The 26502-nt window shown below is 43.9% G+C and overlaps 2 protein-coding genes, 1 non-coding gene and 1 pseudogene across 4 annotated transcripts in view; 3 read left to right on the forward strand and 1 right to left on the reverse strand.

Annotated features, from left to right (window-relative positions):
* Window positions 1–26502, forward strand: part of LOC144670298 (uncharacterized) — a 940207-nt gene that overhangs the window by 73053 nt on the left and 840652 nt on the right. The window lies entirely within an intron of this gene.
* Window positions 2074–3205, reverse strand: LOC144670296 (histone H2B-like). Its single transcript, XM_078532783.1, has one exon. It carries the CDS (start codon window positions 3187–3189, stop codon window positions 2812–2814), a length of 378 nt encoding a protein of 125 aa, XP_078388909.1. The 5' UTR covers window positions 3190–3205; the 3' UTR covers window positions 2074–2811.
* On the forward strand, window positions 10257–10871 carry LOC144670230 (histone H2B-like; annotated as a pseudogene).
* On the forward strand, window positions 14676–14747 carry trnag-ucc (transfer RNA glycine (anticodon UCC)). Its single transcript has one exon. It is a non-coding gene; the product is annotated as a tRNA-Gly (tRNA).

Raw genomic sequence — 26502 nt, forward strand, 5'->3', positions numbered from 1 at the left:
CACATTGTCCTCTCCATCCCAGAACCATGATAGGGTCCCCCTTGTCCTCACTTTTCTCCCCGCCAGCATTCAAAGGATCATCCTCCACCATTTCTGCTAACTCCACGATGATGCCACCACCAAACATTTCCTCTCTTCACCTTGCCTGGTGGGATTCCATAGGGACCGCTTCCCCCAGGACACCGTGGTCCACTCCCCCATCACCCCCTACACTTCAAACCCCTGCCACGGCACCTTCCCCTGCGACCACAGAAAGTGCAACACATGCCTCTTTACTCCACCCCTCCTCAAATCCAAGGGCCCTAACCCTCCTTTCAAGTAAAGCAGTGCTTCACTTGCACTTCGCTCAATTCAGCCGACTGCATTCGCTGCTCCCAATACGGTCTCCTCTACATTGGAGAGACCAAACGTAGACTGGGTTACCGCTTTGCGGAACACCTTCCGTCTGTTCACAATCATGACCTGGACCTCCCTGTCGCTTGCCATTTTAACACCCCATCCCGCTCGCTTGCCCACATGTCCGTCCTTGGCCTGCTGCAATGTTCCAGTGAAGCTCAACACAAAATGGAGGAACAGCACCTCATCTTCCGACTAGGCACTTTACAGCCTTCTGGACTTAACACTGGGTTCAACAAGTTCAGATCATGAACTCTCCCCTCCATCCCCACCCCCTTTCCTATCCCCCTTTTTCCAATAATTTATATTTTTTTTAAATGTATTTTTCTTTTCCTACCTATTTCCATTATTTTTAAATGTATTTCCATCCATTGTTTCATCTCCACCTTTTAGCCTATTTCGATCCCTTCCCCCCACCCCACCCCCACTAGCACCATCTGTCACTTGCTCGTCCTGCTTTCTACCCTTAATGTCACCATTAGCACATTCCTTAGATAATATCACCACCGTCAATACCCCTTTGTCCTTTTGTCTATGACATCTTTGGCAACCTCTCTTTTGCCTCCACCTATCAGTGGCCCTCCACCCAGCTCTACCTGTCACAACCCCCTCAACCAGCTAATATTTCACCTCATTTCAATATTCCCTCAGTTCTGATGAAGAGACACACAGACTCGAAACATTAATTGTGTTCCTCTCCACAGATGCTGTTAGACCTGCTGAGTTTTTCCAGCTACTTTTATTTTTGTTTTGGTGCACTATGGCAGAAAGGTCTTAGACAGCGACCTTTCCCCATTGCGCCTTTGCGGCGGTTGCCCCAAGCTTTAGTGCTTCCCTCAGCACGTAGCCCTGCATCTTGGAATGTACCCAGTCTGCAACAGTCAGCCGGGGAAGGCCAACAAGTTTCAGGCAGACCAAAGGGCGTCTTTCACCGAGTTGATGATCCTCCAGCTGCAGTTGATGTTTGTCTCGGTGTGTGTCCGTGGGAACAGCCCGTAGAGCGCAGAAACAAAATAAAAATACCTGGAAAAACTCATCAGGTCCGACTGCATCCGCGGAGCGGAGCACAGTCAACGTTTCGACTCCGCATGACTGTGACGCTGACTGTGCTCCTCTCCGCGGATGCTGCCGGACCTGCTGAATTTTTCCAGGTATTTTTGATTTTGTTTTCGATTTCCAGCACCCGCAGTTTTTTGTTTTTACCATAAAGCACAGAGTCCTGCTTCCAGAGATTTTCACAATCTCACACTTTCACAAAAAATGAGGAAACCTTCTCACATTCGCTTCTCTTATAGCTTCGGGAGGAATGGTGCTGCGGGCGTTGCTGATTGGTCACTTTGTGCAGCGTCTCATAATGTTGTTCATATCACCAATCAGATATCTACTGAACTCACCAATCCGGAGACTCCACGGAGTGAGGGCGGAAAATACCGGCCCCAAATTATCAGATTCCAACCGATTTTTTTCAAATTTTAAAAGCCCGCCAAACTTCTCAAAAAACAGGACATAATATAGTACTAATTGTAAAGAGCTAATTCAGTATATGAATGTTAGATTTACTTAATCTCGCTCTCTCTTTCCCTAGTCTACAGTTTATCTCTGTCCGTTTCTGATTTTCATTCTGGGTTTATCTGTATCTAAAAACAAGTCGAAAATATCGGCGCCAAGTTTAAGGAATCCAAACTTTCTTTTTATTCGACATCGAAGACGGCCGATATATTTATAAAACAAAAAATAGTGTTCATATAGAAATTCCCATTAATAGTCAACACGATCTGACCACAAAGTTTTAAAAATATTCATCCCTGATGGGATTATTTCACATTTTATCCCAAGTTCCAGGTTCGCTTATAGAATCAGGAATCCATTCGGGGTTAATTTCAATTCTTTATGAAACCCTTTAACCAGCCGGCAGAAAGTCTCATTTACAGTCCTGCAAACGGACGATATATTGTGGATATTCGACAGTCAAAAGTTAACATGTCTGGTGTAAATTTGCCAGCGTTGAGACTGAAGGTTCCGACAAAACCGGGGCTGATAGGAAATGAACTGATCGATTATTGAGGCCAAACTTGACCAGAACTGAAAACTGTCGCATTTGCTTCTATTCTCTTTCTCTCCAAAGCCAGGGAAAGGGGCCGAATATAAACGCGCCTGAGTACAAATTACAGAAGGTCAGCGGACAGCCATTAATTTATGGGCCATTATTAACAACAGCGAATGATTGAACAGAGTGATAAACCTACATTAGCCTGAAAGTAGAAAACAAAACTAACAGAAAACATAGTTCGAAAATGTTGAAATTAGAAACACGACTAATTAAACATTGAGATGATATAGCTTTCTCGGAGAGATTGTGGGTGGCTCTTAAAAGAGCCGTTGTGTTTCGGGTGTTGTTCAGTCCATTGTGGGGTTTTACTTGGAGCTGGTGTACTTGGTCACCGCCTTTGTCCCTTCCGACACGGCGTGCTTGGCCAGTTCCCCGGGCAGCAGCAGGCGCACGGCGGTCTGGATCTCCCGGGAGCTGATGGTGCTGCGCTTGTTGTAATGGGCCAGGCGGGAAGCCTCACCCGCGATGCGCTCAAAAATATCGTTCACGAACGAGTTCATGATGCTCATGGCCTTGGAGGAGATGCCGGTGTCGGGGTGAACCTGCTTCATCACTTTGTAGATGTAGATGGCGTAACTCTCCTTCCTCGACTTTCGCCGCTTCTTGCCGCCCTTTCCCGCCGGTTTACTCACCGCTTTCTTGGCGCCCTTCTTAGCAACTGGTTTCTTCTTCTCTTCAACCATCTTCAATCTCAATTTCACACTGAAATAAACCAAATCCCTTCCGTCCGCTCATTAAATAGACAGTCTGACAGATATATGCTAATGAGGAATGGGGGAGACAATGATTCTGATTGGACATTTTAAAAACAAAATGGGACTTATTTTGTGGTTTTTTTTGATTGGATAGCTAAACCGACCAATCAAATTTAGATTTCTCCACCAATCATAAGCCTCCTTACTACAATCAGGAAATACATTTTCCAAAGTCCCTCTCCAGCCGGAGTTTCTCAGTGTGTAAAGATGCACCGGGAAATGTCGCCTGGCTGTCGGTGCGAGGGGTTGTCCGGGAATGTGGGTTCATTCAGGAATTGTGAGTATCTGGTCTTCTTCTTATCGTGTCCACGGACAGTCTATACATGGCCCAGCCAGAACTGGACACATTGTTGCGCCTTGTTGTTGAATTCGGCAAGATCTGCAACAGTGCAGGGTTCCGCTAGCGATAGGCATTGCAGGAGATGTTGCATAGTCTGTGGCTCAGTTCCACAGTCACAAGTTGTCGGGCTGGTTGTATATCCCCATTTGCTTAGTGACACCTTTGAACGACCTACACCAGTCCAAAGTGTGTTAAGGCACTTGCAGGTTACCCAGTTGCAATTAGCTCCTGGGGGAAGGCTTTCATCCGGTAGAATTTCCATCGCTGGGGGTTGTTTGAGACTGGCGAGCCAGTCTTTCCACAAGGCGATGCGGGCTTCAGATGGGGTGGATTGTAATGGAACAACACTGTTCATGAATATTCCTTGACTTTAGGTGGCTGGGTGTAGGTGTATGACCATGTAGAGGGTGCCTCTCATCTGATGTTTGATGGAGTCGCTCTTTCTTGCTGGCTATCGTTCTTCTTATATCAGGGGGAGTGATATCCGCCAGGATATATAGGCTGTTGGTGTTTGTTGGTTTTAAACAACCTGTGATAAGTCAGCAGCTTGCATTCAGAACGGCATCCATCTTCTTAGCGTGAGTAGATCTTTCCCATGCAGGGCAGGCGTATTCCCCAGTGGAATAGCAAAGAGCAAGTGCACTGGTTCGCAATGTTTTCGGGCTTGCTCCCAATTTTGTGTTAGTGAGCTTATTCAGGATGTTGTTTCGTGTGCTCACTTTTGCCTTTGTCTTTTTGATGTGGTTCTTGAAGGTGAGGCATCTGTCAAGGGTGACTCCTAAGTAGATAGGGAGCTCGCAATGTGTCATTGTTGCTCCACACCAGGTTACTTTAAGCTGGCGTTTGGCTTCACGCTTTCTGAGGTGGAATGCACAAACTTGTGTCTTTGATGGGTTTGTGCGAAGGTGGTTTTCTTCATAGTAGGATGTTAGTCCCTCCAAGGCCTCAGAAAGTGTTTTCTCCACGGTGTTAAAATCAGTTCTTTGGGCAGTGGCACATAAGTCATCAGCATATATAAAACATGTCTGGTAACGTGTGTGATTTACTCACTCTCTGATTCTGTGTGTGTTTGGAAGGCCGTGGTACAGTGTGCGAGTGTCAGATTTATTTTGTATCTGTGACTTGATGGGACCATGTTTCAGTGTTGGGCTCACTTGGCATCCTGAAACTCATTGTGCATCTGTCCGTTATTAGTGTACGTAAACAAATTCATTTTCTCCTTGGGACTATAAGCCAAAGCGGAATTAAATCAGTATGTGTTTCTCTCGGCCAGAGAAATTGTTGGATTGATTCTGACCCTGTCAGTCTCTGTAACTGGATGTTAATGAGATTCTGTATTTGTCAGTCTCTGGCACTGTAGGTCAGTGTGTTATTGGTTCTATATCTTTCAGTCTGTGCTCCTATATCTGAGTCTGTGAACTTCTCATTCACTATCAGTGCCTGATACTGTGTGTGAATGTGAGATTAATTATGTACCTGTCAACATCCGTTGCTGAATGACAGTGTGGACTTCAGTCTGTATCGGCACTGATTCAATGTGTGATTCATTCTCAGTAGCCCCATCTCTTGCAATGTTTGTTGCAGTTAATACCAGTGTCACATACAGCACCAAAGACAGCCAAATCTGGAATCTGTCTCAATGGGTTGTACTGGATATGAGTGTGGTTTATTCTCTTTTAATCAGTGGTGCTGTGTGGAAGTTTGCAATCCATTTTCTTTCTGTTGAACTCTGGGACACTGTGTAAGCGTTGGTTCCATTTTCTAGTGCAGTGCCTGATGCTTTGCTGAAATGAAGAATTCATTTTGTCTCTATCAGTCTTTGGCTCTGAGATTCCTCTGTGTTTCTCAGTCTGTTGTACTGTGTGAATGTCAGATTCATTCTGTATCTCTACATCTCTGGGACATTTGAGATTCATCCTGTATCTATCAGTCAGTGTGCTTTGTGTGATGTGGGATTCATTCTGTACCTGAAATTCTCTGGCACAGCCTATGCACTGGGATTCATTTTGTATTACTCTCTTTCACAGTGCATTTATTGGTCATCATACTGCATCTCGCAGTGTCTGGTATTGTGCAAGATTTGTTGAGTAGTCTCTGGTGCTGTCTGTAAGAGAGACAGTTATTGTTTAGTTCTCAATTTTTGATGGTTCATGTGACTCTGGGATTAATTCTGTATCTGTCTGTCATATTTATCGCAGGAGTATTGTTCAAAATGCAATGTTTAACACCTTCAAATCTTTAGGAAAGTAGTTTTATCATCCCATCCTTATCTGGTCTGGTTTGTTTTTGATCCTAGAACCAAGCACAGCAATGATGTTGACTTTGAACTGCCATCTAAAATTGCCAAGTAAACCACTCAGTTGAATTCAAGAAGACAGCTCACCACTACCTACCCCAGGGAAATTAGGAACGGGCCAATATCCCATGAATGAATAAAAAAGCAAAAACCTCCTACAATAACCAGTGATTACTAACACTCGAGATGTTTGTCAGAATTGGGTCTGCCTGAAAATTGCTCCAATTTCGAGTTAGGTTCACATTTTCATTTCCCATTGGCAGTCAGTTTTTCTTTAATCTTGCAGCCTTATCAAGTGGTTTTTATACTCATAAATGTTTCAAAGTGTCAGGCATATCAACTGCTCTTTAGACCTGTAATTACCTGACCTTGTGTAGTGAGTGAGGAGATTCCCCACTGGGTCATGCAAAGCAGAAATCTGGATGGAAATTAATTCCAATGCCTGGAAATCAGGTAGAATACAAGTCTGAATATCTGATTTACATCCTTAGTCGATCAGGCTTCTCGCTGGGAGCGTGAACTTGCAAAGTGGTGTTTGAAACCAAACAAACCACACTAGATCCCTCTTCATTTGTGAACGTAAATCCAATGAAAGCAGTTATATTTCAGTAGGAGAATTGGGATGGGTACCAAACACAGCTCAGGACAACTAAACCTGCACTCAGAGAGTGTAAGGGATAATGGAGAAGAGGATGGCAGATAAATGAATCCCAATACGGTGTTATCCATATTACAGTTGAAACCTCATCAGTAATCAGCACTGGATTAGAATAGCCCGGACTATTAACCTCGAGAAAGGATGCATGTTGAATGGACATGATCAATGTCAATAAAGAGAATCAATTTTGCCCACATGGAAAGATAATTTTATCTCGTTGGACAAGAGAGAAATAGTAAAAAGAACAAGAGGAGGTGTTAGGCGTCTTGAAGAATATTAAGGTGGGTAAGTCCCCAGGGCCAGATGGGATCTACCCCAGAGTAATGAGGGAGGCAAGGGAGGAGATTGCTGGGACCTTGACAGAAATCTTTGTATCCTCACTGGCTACGGGTGAGGTCCCAGGGGACTGGAGAATGGCCAATGTTGTTCCATTGTTTAAGAAGGGTAGCAGGGATAATCCAGGAAATGACAGGCCGGTGAGCCTTACGTCAGTGGTAGGGAAATTATTGGAGAAGATTTTTCATGACAGCATTTACTACCATTTGGAAGCAAATGGGCGTACTAGTGAGAGGCAGCATGGTTTTGTGAAGGGGAGGTCGTGTCTCACTAACTTGATCGAGTTTTTCGAGGAAGTCACAAAGATGATCGACCATGGAAGGGCAGTGGATGTTATATACATGGATTTCAGTAAGGCCTTTGACAAGGTCCCTCATGGCAGACTGGTTCAGAAGGTAAAGTCGCACAGGATCAGAGGTGAGCTGGCAGGGTGGATACAGAATTGGCTTGGTCATAGAAGACAGAGGGCAACAGTGGAAGGGTGCTTTTCTGAATGGAGAGCTGTGACTAGTGGAGTTCTGCAGGGATCAGTGCTGGGACCTTTGCTGTTTGTGGTATACATAAATGATTTGGAGGAAAATGTAACTGTGCTAATTATTAAGTTTGCAGACGACACTAAGGTTAGAGGAGTTGCAGATAGTGAAGAGGATTCTCAAAGGATACAATGGGATATAGATCGGTTGGAGACTTGGGCGGAGAAATGGCAGATGGAGTGTAATCCGGACAAATGCGAGGTAATGCATTTTGGAAGGTCTGATACAGGCAGGAATTATACAGTAAATGGCAGAACCCTTAAGTGCATCGACGGGCAGAGGGATCTGGGTGTACAGGTCCACAGGTCACTGTAAGTGGCAATGCAGCTGGATAAGGTAGTCAGGAAGGCATATGGCATGCTTGCCTTCATTGGCAGGGGTATTGAGTATAAAAGCTGGGAAGTCATGCTGCAGCTGTATAGAACCTTGGTTAGGCCACACTTGGAATATTGCAAACAATTCTGGTCACCACATTACCAGAAGGATATGGAGGCATTGGATAGGGTGCAGAGGAGGTTTACCAGGATGCTGCCTAGTCTGGAGGTTATTAGCTATGAGGAGAGGTTGGAGAAACTCGGATTGTTCTCACTAGAGCAACGGAGATTGAGGGGCGACTTGATAGAAGTTTACAAAATTATGAGTGGCATGGACAGAGTTGATAGTCAGAAGCTTTTTCTCAGGGTGGAAGAGTCAATCACTAGGGGACATAGATTTAAGGTGAGAGGAGAAAGCTATAAAGGTGAGTTTTTTACGCAGAGGGTAGTGAGTGTTTGGAATTCGCTGCCAGAGGAGGTGGTGGAAGCAGGTACGATAGTGATGTTTAAGAGGCAGCTTGACAAATACATGAATAGGATGGGAATAGAGGGATACAGACCCCAGAAGTGCAAAATGTTTTAGTTGATGGGCAATATGATCGGCGCAGGCTTGGAGGGCCAAAGAGCCTGTTCCTGTGCTGTACTTTTATTTGTTTTTTTTCTAAATAGGCCGGTGGGGAAGAATATGCCAGTGGGAGCAGCTCAGCTGCTCTTGCAGAGAGCTGGCACAGATACTATGGGCCGAATGGTCTCCCTCTGCTGTAACAATTGCGAGATTCTATTCTATATATTATGAGTGTAAGCCTGACTTATGTTTAGTATAAAATGTGTTTCAACTGGAGTTAATAGCTGTGGGTATTAATCAGTTATTATGTCAGAGTTTTGGATTAGAATTCCATCTCTGCGAACACAATCCTGAATGTCCGTATATCATACATCCTGGGAAATGTATTAGATTGTAAGATCAGCTTCATGCAGATTGTAGATACTCTGAGGTTTGGGGAATGCTATGTAATGCATTGTTCAGTCTGCAGTCTGGGTACAATGTTGGGTTTCATGCATTATGCTACAACCAGGTACTGTTTGTCTGTCCTCTTTGTTATTTAATCTGTATTTAAGGTTCTACTTTTGTTTCAGTGACACAGGGCCTTGCAATCTGAGGGGATGTGTAATTTTGCTCAGTGATTTAATAAGGGCCCACACAGGAGCTTATTACACAAAATGAGTACTCGTGATTGAGGATCATATATTGGCATTGATCAAGGATCAGTCAATGGACAGAAAGAGTGTCGGAATAAACAGGACACTTTTGGATCGGTAAGTTCTAACTTACTCTTGATAAAACATGGTCATCAGTTATTTACAACCTATACTGATGACTTAGATGGGTACTGAATGGAACATATTCAAGTTTGTTGATGATAGAAAATTAATCTGTGAGGAGAACACAAAAAAAGCTGCTAAGGCAGATGACAGGTTGTCTGAGTTGGCAAGAACATGGCAGATAGAATAAAATATGGTGATGTGAGTGTGCCCAGTTTGTAGGGGGAATAAGGAACATTTGTGAATGTGAGAGACTGGAACATCTTTACACTCAGAGGGAGCTGGGTGTCCTTGTACATGAATTACAGAAAGTTAAACTGCAGGTACAGCAAGCAGATAGGAAGGGAAGTGCTGTGTTCACATTTGTTTCAATGGGTTGGAATATAAGAGTAAAGCAGTCTTAAAACTATACAGGGCACTAGTGAGGCGACACCTGTTGTACTTTGCCTCCTTACATAAGGAAGGACATATTTGCTCTAGAGGCAGAGCAATAATTGTTCATTAGATTGGTTCCTGGAGCAAGTGGTTTTCTTATGAGGAGAGATTGAGTAGACTCGGTGTGTATTCCCTGGAGTTTAGAAGAATGTGAGATGATCTAATCGAAACATATAAAACTCTTAAGCGGCTTGTTAGGTTAGACGCTGAGAAAATAGTTCTCCTGGCTTCGGAATCTAGAACATGTGGTCACCATCTCAGATCACAGCATCGGCCATTTTGGAATGATATGAGGAGAAATGTCTTCACTGAAAGTTTTTGGGAATCTTTGGAATTCTCCACCCCAGAGAGATTTGGAAGCTCAGCCATTGAGTATGTTCATGACAGAGGTCAATAGATTTTGGATCCTAGGGATATAAGGAGAGCGCAGCAAGGTGGAGCTAAGACAGAAGATCAGTCTTAATGAATGACGGAGCAGTTGAATGGCCAAATAGCCAACTCCAGCTCCTATTTCTGAAGATCCATCTATTCTGCTCTATGTGAGATTCAGTTTCATTCTGCACCAGTCAGTTTCTGGTACTATATGTAAAGGTGGGATCAATTGTATGTCTGTCAGCACCTGGCACGGGATGTGTGATTCAATCTGTATCTGTGATTCATCAACCTGAATGTGAGTATGTGATTCATTCTCAATTTGCCTTTCTATTAGTATTACATTTGAATGTGTCATTTGTATCGGTCAGTCTCTGGTACTGTACATATGAGAGATGTGTTGCCTGGTTGCAGCAAATGGGCTAATGATTGGTGGAGAAGTCGAAATCTGATTGGATATTTAAAGACACCAATCAGAAAAATACGAGAGAAGGGGGCTGGTTTAGTTTTTAAACAGTGTCCAATCAGAATCACGGTTCTCCAATCCTTCATTTACATAGAACTGGAAGACTGTCTATTTAATCGGCGCTAGGAAGGAGCTTGTTTTATTCTGTGTCTGAAACTGAAAATGGTCGATGAGAAGAAACCAGCTCCCAAGAAGGGAGGCAAGAAAGCCTTAAAGAAACCGGTAGCAAAGGGCGGCAAGAAGCGGCGAAAGTCGAGGAAGGAGAGTTACTCCATCTACATCTACAAAGTGATGAAGCAGGTTCACCCCGACACCGGCATCTCCTCCAAGGCCATGAGCATCATGAACTCGTTCGTGAGCGATATTTTCGAGCGCATCGCGGGTGAGGCTTCCCGCCTGGCCCATTACAACAAGCGCAGCACCATCAGCTCCCGGGAGATCCAGACCGCCGTGCGCCTGCTGCTGCCCGGGGAACTGGCCAAGCACGCCGTGTCGGAAGGGACAAAGGCGGTCACCAAGTACACCAGCTCCAAGTAAAACCCGGCAATGGACTAAACAACACCCGAAACACAACGGCTCTTTTAAGAGCCACCTACAATCTCTCTGAAAAAGCTATTTCATCTCAATTTTTACTTTGTCATGTTTTAAATTTGAACATTTCGAACTATGTCATTTTCATGTTATTTCCCTCATATTCGGGCTAATGTAGATTTATCGCTCGCTCAATTCTTAGGTCCTGATAATAATGCCCCATAAATGAATGTCTGCCCGCTCACCCTCTGCGCTTTGTTCTCAGACGCATTTATATTCGGCCCCTTTCCCTGGCTTTGGAGAGAGAATAAAACGCAAATGCGTCAGTTTCCAGTTCTGGTCAAGTTTGGTCTCAATAATCGATCCGTTCATTTCCTATCAGCCCCGGTTGTGTCGGAACCTTCAGTCTCAACGCTGGCAAATTTACACCAGACATGTTCGCTTTTGACTCTCATAAATATCTACAATATACCGTCCGTTTGTAGAACAGTGAAAATGAGATTTTCTGCCGGCTGATTACAGGATTTAAATTAGGATCGAAATTAACCCCGAATAGATCCCGTATTCCAAAATCGAATCTGGAACTTGGCACAAAATGTGAAATAGTCCCATCAGGGACGGGTAATTTTAAAACTTTGTCGTCAGACCGAGTTCAATTTCTACATAAGACTTTCTACATGAAATTTATTCCTTGTTTTATAAATCTATCGGCCGCCTTTTCGATATCGAAAAGCGTAAATTTCGAGCTGTTATTTTCGGCTGGTTTTCAGGTTCAGATAAACCCAGACTGAAAATCAGAAACAGACAAATACAGATCAACCGTAGAATAGAGAAAGGGAGAGCGAGATTAAGTAAATCTAACATTCGTATATTAAATACTGAATTACCTATTTCCAATTAACACTATGTTCTGTCCGTTTTTTACAAATTTGGCGGGCTTTGAAAATTTGAAAAAAAAATTGGTTGAAATTTGGCGCCGGTATTTTCCGCCCTCACTCCGTGGAGTCTCCGGATTGGTGAGTTCAGTAGATATCTGGTTGGTGATATGAACAAAGACGCGGCACAAACTGACCATTCAGCAATGCCCGCAGCACCATTCATCCCGAAGCTATAAGAGAAGCGAACGTGAGAGGATTTCCTCATTCTCTGTGAAAGTGTTTGTGAGATTGTGGAAATGTCTGGAAGAGGAAAGACCGGCGGTAAAGCTCGATCCAAGGCCAAGTCTCGCTCCTCCCGGGCTGGACTGCAGTTCCCGGTGGGCCGTGTTCACAGGCACCTGAGAAAGGGCAACTATGCTGAGCGTGTGGGTGCCGGAGCCCCGGTCTATCTGGCTGCTGTGCTCGAGTATCTGACGGCTGAAATCCTCGAGCTGGCCGGTAACGCGGCCCGGGACAACAAGAAGACCCGCATCATCCCCAGACACCTGCAGCTGGCCGTCCGCAACGACGAGGAGCTCAACAAGCTGCTGGGAGGGGTGACCATCGCTCAGGGCGGGGTGCTGCCTAATATCCAGGCCGTGCTGCTGCCCAAGAAAACCAGCGCCGCTGCGGCCTCGAAGACCAAGTGAAGCGGCCATTCTTTAATCTAATAACCCAAAGGCTCTTTTCAGAGCCACTCACAGAGTCTGTGAAAGGGCTGCTCACTGTGTGAACTCATTTCATTCTGGTTCTGAAGAAGCGTCATGCCCATTCGAAACGGTAACTCTGTCCCCACACAGATGCTGCCAGACCTGCTGAGTTTTTCCAGCATTTTGGTTAAAAATACTAGCTTCGCTTCACAAGACAGCCCGACATACCTTACAACCTGTTTTCAATTCGGATTCCTTACCTGATCTGTTTATAACAGGCGGGTAGAAAGCTATTGATGGGCGAAATCACCGTGAATGCCGACAGTTCCGGGTCTCTCACATAAACATCATGAACTGTATGGGTTTTATTCAGGTCACGGTTCAATAGATATTGAAGAGAAAATGGGGGGAGTCATTTTTCCACTAAATTGGGAGTGGGAGAGTGGGGTCTGGGTAGTTGTCAAATGCCTGCTCTCTCACCCAGACAGTCAAAGGGGTCTGTAAGCCTGCCTGGAAATGCACCGCTCCACTCCCCATTTCAAACATCAACAACCTTAACATATGAACTAATAACCGAAAGAGGACGAAATGATGCTAAAGCTGTTAGATTCATCTTTAGATTTCTCTGACCCGTGCCCAGATCAGTGCTCTTAATGTGACGTTTTGGGTGGCTCTGATAAGAGCCTTTGTTGTGTGTTTGGTAGAAAGGGTCGAGTTGTTCAGCCGCCGAATCCATAGAGAGTGCGGCCCTGGCGTTTCAGAGCGTACACCACATCCATGGCAGTGACCGTCTTGCGCTTGGCGTGTTCAGTGTAGGTGACCGCATCCCTGATCACATTCTCCAGGAAAACCTTCAGCACCCCGCGAGTCTCCTCATAGATCAAACCCGAGATCCGCTTGACACCGCCACGGCGAGCCAGGCGGCGGATTGCTGGTTTGGTGATGCCCTGGATATTATCACGAAGCACTTTGCGGTGCCGCTTTGCTCCGCCTTTCCCCAGTCCTTTGCCTCCTTTCCCTCTGCCAGACATGATGCACCTTCACTCAGATCGCTGCAGAATATGAGAGACGAGCTGCTTCACGTTCCTCTTTTAAATAGCCCGCCCCGACCTGACTGAGAACGGGACAGAGAGTGAGAGGCGGGGCGGGGAGGAGAATGAGTGACAGACAGAACAGAGTCTGTGATCATCAAGCTCCGCCTCCTGCCTGTTCGAACTGATTTGTTTCCGAATTCTGGGCACCATTAGTGAACAGGGCGCTCGAAACAAATCTTACTCAATGGAACATCTTGTTTATCTATAGTTAGAAACCCGCATCTTTTAAATCCAGACCTGTCAGCAATATCCCCGCCTCATTCTAGTCGCTTCTACAAACAGACAAACAGTCTGCTTCCATTTCTAGGACATCTTCTATTCCATTAACACACAACTCCCCTCCCAGAAGCATTGAGACTTTTGCTAACACCTCTTCCAGCTGAATTGGAGAATATAATGTGTTTGGGTTTGAGTTGTGACGCGGGGTTTGGCCAAGGTTGAGTTGGAGAGATTTGTAATCTACAAGGCAGTCAGGAGGAGTGAGGATCAGGCAGAGAAGGAGAACGAAGGTCACAAACACACCAGCCTCTAAACCAGTTAGTCTGCAGGTGTAAAAAATGAATGGGACTAAGAACAAGATAAAATCGGATCACGGGCCTGTAATTTAGTTTTTTGAGCGGGAATTCGAAAAGTTTTGCAAAGATTGAACCGGTCAGTGAAAGTGTCTGTCTAAGAACTGGAAATGAATACCGGCTGAAATTTAAACGGTTGCTATTGAATTAGTGACAGCAAATCAATTATTTCAAGGGAAGTGTTGGTGTAGTTATTTCAGAGAGAACTTCCTCATCCCTTCCAGGATAAGTTGCATTTTTTTATTGTTCGGAACTTTGTGGATATCTACATGGAGCCGTTGTAGTTGGTCACTATCTTTGTCTGTTTCACGGCCCGTTCCCCGGGCAGCAACAGACCTTTTCCTGTCTCGATGTGTCCACAGAAACAGCAGGAGCCAATTTATTGTGGACTGGTGCCATCTGCTGGCTGCACATGAGACGTGCAAAGAGGTAACTTCTTAGGGGACATTTTCAATGTGTGAAACAACATAAACATGGTGAGAATTATTGCAAAACAGTTTATCAATCAGACACAAGATGGCAAAGATATAGTTTGTTTCGGCGTACTATAAATGCTGACTGTAATTTGAAGAAGTGTGCGATGGTGGTATAGTGGTGAGCATAGCTGCCTTCCAAGCAGTTGACCCGGGTTCGATTCACGGCCATCGCAGTAGTGATTTATTTTCAGCCTTACCCGTGGTCAGACCACAATTCTCTACACTGGTTAAAATACGCGTTGGGATTCTTACAGTCCCACGCTCTGTAAGATTGGTCTTATCAGCAACTTTGTAAATAGGATCCGAGCCATTTGCTCACCGTGCAAGCTTGATGCTGAAATCGGGCTCGTCAAGGGCATCCTGCAGGGTAATGGCTCCCCTGATCAGATCATTTCGCGCTGTGTATCACACAAGCTCATGACCGGGCCTCAGACAGTCACTTTCCAACCTGAAGTATATTCTTTATCAGTATAAATTGTTGTCTTCCCCTTATATTGGTTTTCTTGCGAGTGTCCTGTTGAGTGCAGAAGGAAAAGCTTTGACATTTCTCTTTTATCAGCCACACTCAATAACATTGGCGCTAATGTTCAATTTGTAAACCTGTTTCAGCTCTGCCAGTTTGGCTCAATCGACGGTCCATTTTCTTATTGATCTTGGAAAAACTCAGCAGGTCTGACAGCATCTGCGGAGGGGAATACAGTTGACGTTTCGAGTCCGTATGACTCTTCATCAGATCGCTCTGTATTCCCCTCCGCAGATGCTGTCAGAGCTGCTGAGTTTATCCAGGTATTTTTATTTTTGTCTAGATTTCCAGCATCTTCAGTATTTTGTTTTTTTCTTTTTGGTGTTTGTTGGTTGGTGAAATAAGCTGCTCTCTGATTGGTTACAAAAGCCACCCAATGAGATTCCGAACACTGACCTGTCAGAAGATAGTGGAAGGGTGAGTGCGGGAGGAATTCTTCATTCGTGGTGTCAGTGTGTGTAAGATTGTAGAAAGACCGGCGGTAGAGCCCACGACAAAGCCAAAGCCAAGTCTCGCTCCTCCCGGGCTGGACTGCAGTTCCCCGCGGGCCCTGTTCACAGGCTCCTGAGAAAGAGCAGCTACGCTGAGCGTGTGGCTGCTGGAGCGCTCAGCTCTTCCGATTGTAACATTCCCGGCCGCTTTCAGGGGACAGGATCAGAAATCAGCCGTTTCTCTCTGTCCCGATGAAGCCTGTGTGAAGGAGTCGGTTGGTAACCTATGTTATTGCGTTTCCAGTGAGCTGAGATTGGCTCTGTTTTAAATCGCTGCTTTGTTATCACCAGTTCCAGATAAGAGATTGACAAATTTACCCTGTTCCTAAAATACCGCCAGGATTCTGTGACGCAGAATGCAATATTACAGCTCCTAAAGTGTGAGATTAAAATTGTTGCCTGGAAATTAAGGCGTTTGGCTCTTTTCTTCCCCTCCAATTGGCGGGCTTTTCGAGTTTGAAAATATAAGCCAATCGGCACTTCCAATTCCTGTTACCTGGCTCTCCGATTGGTTGAAGATTTGGATTGAGAATGGACTGACCAATCAGAGCTAGAGCCTGTCTAAAGCCTCTCAAACCATTCACAATGATTATTTATAGAGGTTAAACTGATGGAATCTGTATCTTCCACCCCACCTGTACTTGAGTACTAAAATATACTTTTTTTTCCAACAGACAAATAATTGACGGAACCAGAATAAATGTGGTGTTTCCTCCAGCCAAATTAGAATGAAGATTCCCGCCAGTTCCTCCCACACAGTCCGTACATTATCACTGACAGAGCGCAGAGACAGACAGGACATCAATTTCACAGTCTCAGACAGCAGAAATAGTTCCAGAGTCACACTTTCCATCCATCAATCAAACAGTGCAGGAGAGATGGACGTTGTTCCAATGTTACCTCGACTCAGTACCACAGGCGGGTAGTCCAAATTCTCACCCATGATCCAATTTGCACCAGGCCAATCCCATAATATTACAGCCTCAACTACAAACTAAATGTCAAATAAAACTGATGCATGTTTCCAGTTTCAACCTTAATAATGTACATTGAGATTCATGTTAAGCACTGGTCCAATATTTACACCCATCATTTGTTTATAAATTGCAGTATTAATTTCCACATTGTGTCCTGACACATACATTAGATGCAAATCCAAATCTCAATTACATTATCAGTTTGAGATATTCTGAAAGCGAGTATAACCTGAGATACAAACTCAGACTTTAGTTAAAACTCACCCTGATTAAGAAACTGAGATATAATATTAATTTGATGAGTATGAATTGAGCTATAAACTCCATGCTAATTCTAAATCCTCACACAGTGTCAAATTAAAGATACTTTACCAATTCAGGACTGAGCCCCATTTTGCATTTGTGTGGAAATTCTGACTCAGAATCAGACTGAATGCCACATATCAAATCGTTTCGTACAAGCTGGAGTTACACTTGCGGACCAATCCAGGATCAGATTGAAGGATACATTATCTTTCACAACTGTGTTCACAGTGACAGAGATTTAATACTCAGCCAAAGCTGACACACACATTGTTTGCTTTAAACCTACAATATCAGTGGCCTGTTGTTCTGCTGGAAATGTATGTGGAATGAATCCAAACTTATAATTAGTCAAAGAGACTGAAGGTTATATAATGAATCCCACACTCACACAGAAGCAGAGAATAATTCTCAAGCACATTTTCAGTGCCAGATGCTGAAAGATACAGGATGGTCACTGCACTCGCTCACAATAGCTGAATCTGAGTGAAACTAAAGAAATATAACACACCAATTGTACCACTGAGAGATTTAGAAAGAGTCCAAGAATCATATAGAGTAACAGATGCTGATGGATACAAATGGAAGACCACACACTAACACACACACTGTAAATTCTACTTTCACATACAATACCAATGATTGGAAAACTCCAATTGAATCTCACAATGTTTTATAATACCAAAGATTGACAGATGTAAAATTAATCCCACTGACAGATACAGAATGATTCTCATGCACACAAACAAAACCAAGTGATGAAAGAAACATATGATTCCCACATTTATTTTACAATATCACAGATACAGAGTGCCATTGACAGATGTGTATTGAATACTACGCTCACACACGTTACGAGGGTCTGACATGTATGTAATAGATACAGAATGGATACTACACTCAAAATCCTGACTTGGAAATATATCACTGTAACTTCACTGTCACTGGGTCAAAATCCTGGAACTCCCTTCCGAATAGTACTGGGGATGTGCCTACACCACATGCACTGCAGAGGTTGAAGAAGGTAGCTCACCACCACCTTCTCAAGGGCAACTGAGGATGGACAATAACTGCTGGCCCAGCCAGCGAAGCTAACACCCCATGAAAAATGAAAAAAGGGCACCAAAGACTTCAAATTCAGAATGATTTCCACGTTCACATACAGTAGCACTGATGGATAGGATTAAACACACACACACACCCACACACACACACACACACCATTAAGAGGTTCAGAATGAGTCCCAAACTCATTTGCATTACCAGAAATTGATTGAGAACAAACCCTTGCACACCTACAGTTCTACTTTAAAAAGTGTCCCAACGCTCATACAGTACCAGATAATGCAATGTGCCTTCTGAATATGACACAGGTATATTGCACCAGAGAATGACAGACACAGAATGACTGCAGCACTCACTTTCAGTAGCAGAAGTTGACTGATAGAGCAAAATTCTTCCACACATACAGTTCCACTGACAGTTTCACAATGTAACCCACGTCTCTCAGTATCAGAAAATGAAAGATAGGAATGGAATATAACACAAATGTAATGTACAAGAGAGCGACTGTTACAGAATAAATCCAAACACACTGGCAGTTACGCTGACAACGTCTCCACACTCTCATACAGTAACCAAGACTGACAGGTTCAGAATGTCTCTCAGTTTCACACAGTACCAGTGAGTGACATAGATAATAAATCCCACGTTCACAAAATGGGCCAAAAAAGGGCAGTGAAGAATGTATCTCACTCTCAAATACAAAACAACAATCTGACGGTTTCAGCACAACATTATAACTTCTGCTTGTTATAACAAAATATTATGAAATGTCATCTCCACCGTTAGTAATTCCAAATACCTCCCTTCGCCGTCCAATAAAATGTCAACGGTTCTTGTCTGTTCTGTCGCTCTCTGAGTGTTCTGACATCTACTGGCCAGAGCTGAGAAGTGCAACAGAGCTGAACTTATTTATTAATTCAATGGATATGAGATTCGCTGGCTCGGCCAGCATTTATTGTCCATTCCAAAGTGACCTTGAGAAGGTGGTGGTGAGCTGCCTTCTTGGACCGCTGCAGTCCCTGTGGTGTAGGTAGACCTACAGTGCTGTGAGGGAGGGAGTTCCAGGATTTTGATACAATGACATTAACTGTGTGTGTTGCAGAAACGGCTCAATATGAGGAATTAGTGATGGGATGTGATAGGGTGGACATAGAGGTGTCAACAATCAATTCAAAGAGAATTCGATATTACCTTGTTTTCCCACTGAGTCGGTAGAATTTGGAACCGGCTGTCATATTGAGCAGTCAAGACGATTAGCACAGCTGTATTTCAGGGAAAGCAAGATAAGCATAAGAGAGGGAATAGATTTCACGGTAAAAAGGTAATATTACATAAAGTAAACTGGGTTGAAGATGTTAGCAATAATGTACCAATGTGTCCAAATGGCCCAATGAAGCTTATTCTTGGTAGAATGAATACCGATTTTCAAAGTGCCTCAGATACTCATAGATACATAATGAGTCCCACACTCACATAGTGTACCAGAGACAGAGCAATGCAGAGTGAATCCTACACTCACACACATCCCCAGAGACTGACCAATACATAATGAATCCCGCACTCACATAGTTTTCCAGAGAGAACAATGCAGAGTAAATCCTACACTCACACACATCCCCAGAGACTGACCAATATATAATGAATCCCGCACTCACATAGTGTACCAGAGACAGAGCAATGCAGAGTGAATCCTACACTCACACATATCCCCAGAGACTGACGAATACATAATGAATCCCGCACTCACATAGTGTACCAGAGACAGAGCAATGCAGAGTGAATCACACATCCCCAGAGGCTGACAAATACATCATGAATCAGACACTCAAATCCTTTACCAGGGACAGAGCGATACAGAATGAATCCGGCACTTATACACATGGAATCTTAGAATAGTTACACCACAGAGAAAGCCCATTCGGCCCTTCGTGTCTCTGGTGGTTCTCTGCCAGGGAAACTCAACTGGTCCTGATCCCCAGTCCTATCACCATAATGTGGCAACTCTTTTCTCTTCAGGTTTGTGTCCAATTCGCCTTTGACAACTCCGAGTTTACCATGTCTCTTCCACACTCTCAAGCAGTGAATTGCAGATCCTAATGACTCACTGTGTAAAAATAGTTTTCCTCATGTCACCATTGGTTGTTTTGCCAAACACTTTAAATCTGTGCCTTCTGCCAACAGGAACAGTTTCTCGCTATCTACTCTGCCTTGGACACTTTGTAACCACAGCTCCCCCAATCTACCCGTGTAACTAAAGCCCTTCATCCTCACAACCATTATTATAAAGCTTTTCTGCACAGTCTCTAAAACCTTCCCAAATTTCCAAAAGTTTGGTGCCAGGAACTGAATTGATAATAGTGTCTGTGTCGGATCTGGATGTCATTCTTAAGGAAGGATGTGAAGGCATTGGAGACAGTACAGAGGAGATTCACAACAATGATTCCAAGATAAATGACTTGGATATAAATGTAGGGGGAATGATCAAGAAGTTTGCAGACAATACAAAAATTAACTGAGCAGTCGATAGCGAGGAGGATTTCTGTAGACTGCAGGAAGATATCAATGAACTGATCAGGTGGGCAGAAAAATGGCAAATGGAATTCAACCCAGAGAAGTGTGAAGTGATGTATTTTTTTTATTCATTCATGGGATGTGGGCGTCACTGGCTAGGCTAACATTTATTGCCCATCCCTAATTGCCATTGTTCAGAGGGCATTTAACAATCAACCACATTGCTGTGGGTCTGGAGTCTCATGTAAGGTCACAATACATGGGAGGATACTGAGAGGTGTAGAGGAAGTGAGGGAGCTTGAAGTGAGTGTCCACAGATCCCTGAAGGTAGCAGGACAGGTTCATAAGGTGGTTAAGATGGTATATGGAATCCTTTCACTTATTAGCTGAGGCACAGAATATGAAAGCAGGGAGGTTATGCTGAAACTACGTAAAACATTAGTTAGGCCACAACTTGAGTAGTGTGCAGTTCTGGTCAACTCATTGCGGAAAGGATCCAATTGTAGTAGAGAGAGTCCAGAGATTTATGAGGGTGTTGCCAGGACTGGAAAATCGCAGCTATGAGGAAAGATTGGATGGGTTGGGGTTGTTCTCCTTGGAACACAGGAAGCAAAGGGAAGATTTGATTGAGATGCACAAAATTGTGAGGGGCCTGGATAGAGTGGATTGCAAGGGCCTATTTACTTTAGCAGAGATGTCAGTGACTAGGCGGCAAAAGCTTAAAGTGATTGGAAAGAATCGAGGGGAGACGAAGAAAATGTTTTTCACCCAGGAGGCTGTGGGGCTCTGGAACTCACTGCCTGAAAGGGTAGAAGAGGCAGAAACCCTCAGCTCATTTAAAAGGTGTCTGGATCTGCACCTGAAGTGCTGTAACCTGCAGGGCTTCGGACTAAATGCTGGAAAGTGGGATTAGGCTGCGTAGCTTATTTTTTGGCTGGTGTAGATACGATGGGCCAAAAGGCCTCTTTCTGTGCCATAATATTTCTATAATTCTATAAAGAATTGTAGCTATGGGGATACATGGGAGAGGTTGGGATTGTTTTCCCTGGAGAAAAGGCGGCTGGAAGGAGAATTGATAGATGTATTCAAGATCCTGAGGCGTATGGACAGGGTAAATAATGAGAAATTGTTCCCACTCAATAGAACACTAAGAACTAGAAGGCACAGACTCAAAATAATTGGCAAAAGGATTAAATGTGATGTGAGATAGACTCATAATGTTTAATTTAAAATTTAATTTTTTTATCACCCAGAGGGTGGTTGGAGTCTGGAACGAACGTCCTCAAAGGTTGGTGGAGGCAGATTTGCTTGAGATATTCAAAAGGGAATTCAATTGCTACCTGAAAGGAAAGAACGTGCAAGGTTACGGGGACAAGGGAGGAGAGTGGGACTGGGTAGAAAGCTCTTTCAGAGAGCCAGTGCAGACTTGATAGGCTGATGGCCTCCTTCAATACTGTGGAGAGAGACTGCAGAATGTTGCAGTACAGAGGGATCAAGATCTCCTTGTACATGAATCACAAGAAATTAATGTGCAGCTGCAGGAAGTAAATAGGAAGGCAAATGGAATGTTGGCCTTTATTCCCGTGGGGGGGAGTCTGAAAGTAGGGAAGTCTTGCTACAGCTACACAGCATTGGTGAGACTACACCGAGAGTACTGTGTTATGTTGGAGTCTCCTTATTTAAAGAGGGATATAACTGCATAGGGGGCACTTCAGAGAAATTTGATTAGACTGACTCCTGAGATGAAGGAGTTGTCTCATGAGGAATGTTTAAGCAGTTTGGGCTGATCTGCATAGGAGATTTGAAGAATGAGAGGTGATCTCATTGAAACAAATAAGATTCTGAGGGTGTTTGACAGGGTAGATGTTGAGAGGGATGTTTCCATTTGTGGGGAAAATAGAACCAGAGGGCACAGTTTAAAAATAAACATCTCCCATTTAAGACAAAAATGGGAAGGAATTTCTTCTCTCAGAGCGTCCTTAATCTTTGTAATTCCCCACCTCAGAGAGCAGTGCATATATTCATGCTGAGTTAGACAGATTTTTCATCGGCAGGAGAGTCAAGGGTTATAGGGCAGGTGGGAGAGTGGGTTTGAGGCCACATTCAGATCAGCCATGGTCTTATTGAATGGTGAAGCTGGCCCGATGGGCTGAATGGCCTCCTCTTGCTTCTCTTTCTTATATTTTAATTTGTCAGTGTGGGATTGACCCTCTGTCTGTTAGTCTCTTTTGCTGTATTTCAGCGTGAAATTATCTCAGCCTTATCTGCATGTGAGTGTGGAATTGATTCTCTGTCCATCACTTACTGAATGTGAGTGTGTAATTTACATCTCTTTCAGTCTCTGTTACGGTTATGAGAGTGGAACTAACTCTCGAGCAGTCTATGATACAGTATTTGAGTGCGGAATTCACTCTTTGTCAGCCTCTAGCTGTCTGAGAATATGGAATAAACTCATGTCAGTCTCTGTTACTATATGTGAGCATGGAATTATCTCTATCGCTCAGTCTTGGTTGCTGTGAGTGTGGAATTCTTTTTTCCAGTCTTTGTTCTGACATCTGAGAGTGGAGTTAAGACCTCTCAATTTCCATTAATATTTCAGTGTGGAATTAACTTACAACAACAGAGGCTGAGAGAAATTAAGAGAGTTAGTTCCACACTCTCATATTTGTCTGTCTGTGTTACTGTGTGTGAGTGAGGAATAAACAAACAATTTGTCAGGCTCTGTTACTGAGTGTGTGGAATTAACTCTCTATCAGTCAGTCTCTGTTATTGTGCCTGAGAATGTAGTTGAGGCAGGTTCAATTAAGGAATTCAAGAGAGAATTGGATTATTATCCAAAAAGGAAAAATGTGCAGGGCTATGTGGAAAAGGCGGCGAAGTGGCAAGAGGTGATTTGCTCCTTCAGAAGGCCAGCATAGACTATAATGGGCAGAATGGCCTCCGTCTGTGCTGTAATCATTCTATGATTCGACGAATTAACTCTCCGTCAATCTCTCTTACAATATATGAGTGTGGGTGGAATTAACACCATCTGTCACTCTCTGCTGTTACATGTGAATGTGAAATATACTTCCTGTTAGTCTCTGTTACGGTGCAAGAAACAGTAAATGACCTTATATCAGAAATGCTTGGGCCCTACTGTTCTCAAAAGTGCTCGTGGTTAAACCCACTGCCTTCTCCTCTCTCTACTCTCCAGTTCTAAAACAGCCAACAAGAACATACCTTCAAAGTAAGCGAGGATCGACTTCCACGTCCAACATCCATTCTGATTCAAAAGTGTTCTTCATTTGTCAGTTTGAGTTTCTGACCTTGGTTTGTGAGCAACACCTGCAACAATTCACTGACAACATCATGTGGATAGTGGCAATCTGAAATAAGGAGAGAAAATTCTAGAAATACACTGCACATCAGACAGCAAATGTGCAGAAAGAAAAGTTCACATTTCAGGTCACTGACAATCACCCTGCAATAAAACACTTACTAACATCTGCCCATGGTGGCTGCAGTTCCCACAATTCCCTGCATCCCAGAAACGGCTCTATCAAATGCACTGACTTCCCCGGCATTGAGAGTGTGCATGCTCCCCAGGGCCGGCCCCGGGTCATTCTGAGGTCGAACTTATCGGCCCATTTCACCAATATGCTTATGTCCTTTTGAAGTTTAACACTATCCTCCTCTCAGTTCACAATACCTCCAAGTTTCATGTCATCCGCAAATTTTGAAATGGTGCCCCATACACCAAGCAGTCGGTCAACAAAATATATCAGGAAGAGCAGGGGATCTAATGCCGTCCCCCGGGTCCCCCGCCGCACGTCCGCCGGGTCCGGCGACTTTCATTCGGGCTGAGAGCCGCTGAGAATCGGTGTTACTGAGGCTGCGCTCGACCAAGCTCCTGGCGCATGCACGGCTAGACAGGATTTCCGGTGACGACAAGGTACGCTTGCGCAGTGCGGCCATTCTGAACGAGACAGACCGTTGTATATCACCCAGAGAATTCTGGGAATTCTGTCTGCCATTTTAGCATAAACTGCAACGCGGGAGGAGGCGCCGAATAAATATCAACTTCACTATATTTTACATCCCAAAATTTCATATTCAGGTATTGATGAAGTGATAGTGAACGAGAGAAGAACATTCAGACTGTGCCCGCTCTTTGTGAGAAATGGGCTGCTCTCCACTGGTGTGTGTTTGCAGCAATTGCAGCTCGTGTTCTTGTGTGAATAAATGCAATTTGAGATATTTGTTGCCGATTGAAGTGTTTACAGGAAGCGAGATTCCAATGTTAATGCCTGCAAACTGAAATGATAAACCAGATAAGTTTGTGAGTAGCAGCAAATATTTCTCTTAGTGGGAAAGTAATTAACAGAGGATGGTTACTAATCCTACCGCCCACATAGTCATCTATGTTGTTTACATAAATGATGAATAATAGGGGACCCAGCACAGATCCCTGTGGTATGCCACTGGACACTGGCTTGCAATCACTAAAGCAGCCTTCTGTCATCACCCTGTCTCCTACAACGAAGCCAATTTTGAATCCACCTTATCAAATTACCCTGTGTCCCATGTGCATTTGCCTTCTTTATAATTCTCCAATGTGGTACCTTGTTAAAGGCTTTGCTGAAATCCATAAAAACTATATCAACTTCACTACCCTCATCTACACACCTGGTCACCTCCTCAAAAATTCAATCAAATTTGTTAGGCATGACCTCCCTCTGACAAAGCCATGCTGAATATCCCTGATCAAAACTTTCCTCTCCAAGTGGAGATAGAGTTTCTCCTTCAGAATTTTCTCCAATAAATTCCCTAACACTGACGTGAGACATACTGGCCTGCAGTTCCCTGGCTTATCTTTACAACCCTTCTTAAATAGAAGAACCACATTAGCTATTCTCCAGTCCTCTGGAACCTCCCCAGTGGCCAAGGATGAATGGGAACCGGTTTCCTTTGTCTACCTGATCTAAACCTGTAATAATCTTGTACACCTCTCTCAGACCAACCCTCAATCCCAGTTGCTTCAAGGAGAGCAACTCTGGATTCCACAAACAAACCTTGCAGCTGTAATCCCTCATGCCTGGAACTATTCTAGTAAATCTTCTTTGCACCCTCTCAAAGACTCTCACATCCTTCCAAAAGTGTGGTGACCAGAAATGGATGCAATATTGTAGTTGCAGTTCAACCAGACCTTTATAAAGGTTAAACATAATGTTCCTGTTTTTATGCTCAGTACCTCTGTTGATCAAAGCAAAGATTCCATCTGCTTTCCAAACTACACCCTCAAAATCTCCTGTCTCCTTCAATGATCTAAAGACTCTCAATCCCCCTGACCTTGCACAATTTTTAGAACTGGACTATTATGTTTATACTGCCTCTCTTCTATCAAAATGCAGAACTGTTCCTGCGTGTGGGATTAATAATATCTTTGTTACTATATCATTAAGATCTGAGATGCAGCTTCTGCCTCTCCATGAGAATCTTTCTGGGTAAAACCAGAGTTTTCTCGGATTTTTGCAACTGTTGCATTACCTGAGTCTCACCGCCCTCACTCACTCTGTCTCTGTCAATCCCTCCACCCCCTCTCTCTTGAACTCACATGACGGCGGGATACTGTTGTTTCGTGGCTGAGTGCACACAATCTGTATCTTCAAATGATCAAAAATAATTCTGCTTGTGAACAAGATAATAATTTAAACAATTTACGGGTTAACCCAGGCACAGCTGTGATTGGCTGCAGCCTCCTGAACCTGGGGGACAGACATTGTGATCAGCTCCGGTCTCAGAGGGTTTAACAGTTACTGAGTTGGGAAACTACAACTAATTCCTGAGAATCCACAGCGCAGGCCGAGAGGAGAGGAAAGCCTGTCCTGGGAGCTGTAAATCTGAGACACAGTTTGTCCTGTCAATGTGTAGATGTGAACATTGTATCAGCGAGAGTGTGTTAAAGGGGCGGGCAGGTTAGACTAATGTCACTGTGTTTGTGTGTCCGGCCTCAGCGCCAGATTTCCGAGTCATTCTTGTATAAAATCACAAGATTTCCATGTCATAGGATCGCGCT

The sequence above is a fragment of the Cetorhinus maximus genome, chromosome 31 (genome assembly GCF_964194155.1).
Source record: "Cetorhinus maximus chromosome 31, sCetMax3.hap1.1, whole genome shotgun sequence".
Taxonomy (NCBI): Eukaryota; Metazoa; Chordata; class Chondrichthyes; order Lamniformes; family Cetorhinidae; genus Cetorhinus; species Cetorhinus maximus.

Bases quoted from the DNA above. Each gene is read 5' to 3' on its own strand.
- LOC144670296 (XM_078532783.1), bottom strand. From the start codon at position 3,189: ATGGTTGAAGAGAAGAAGAAACCAGTTGCTAAGAAGGGCGCCAAGAAA.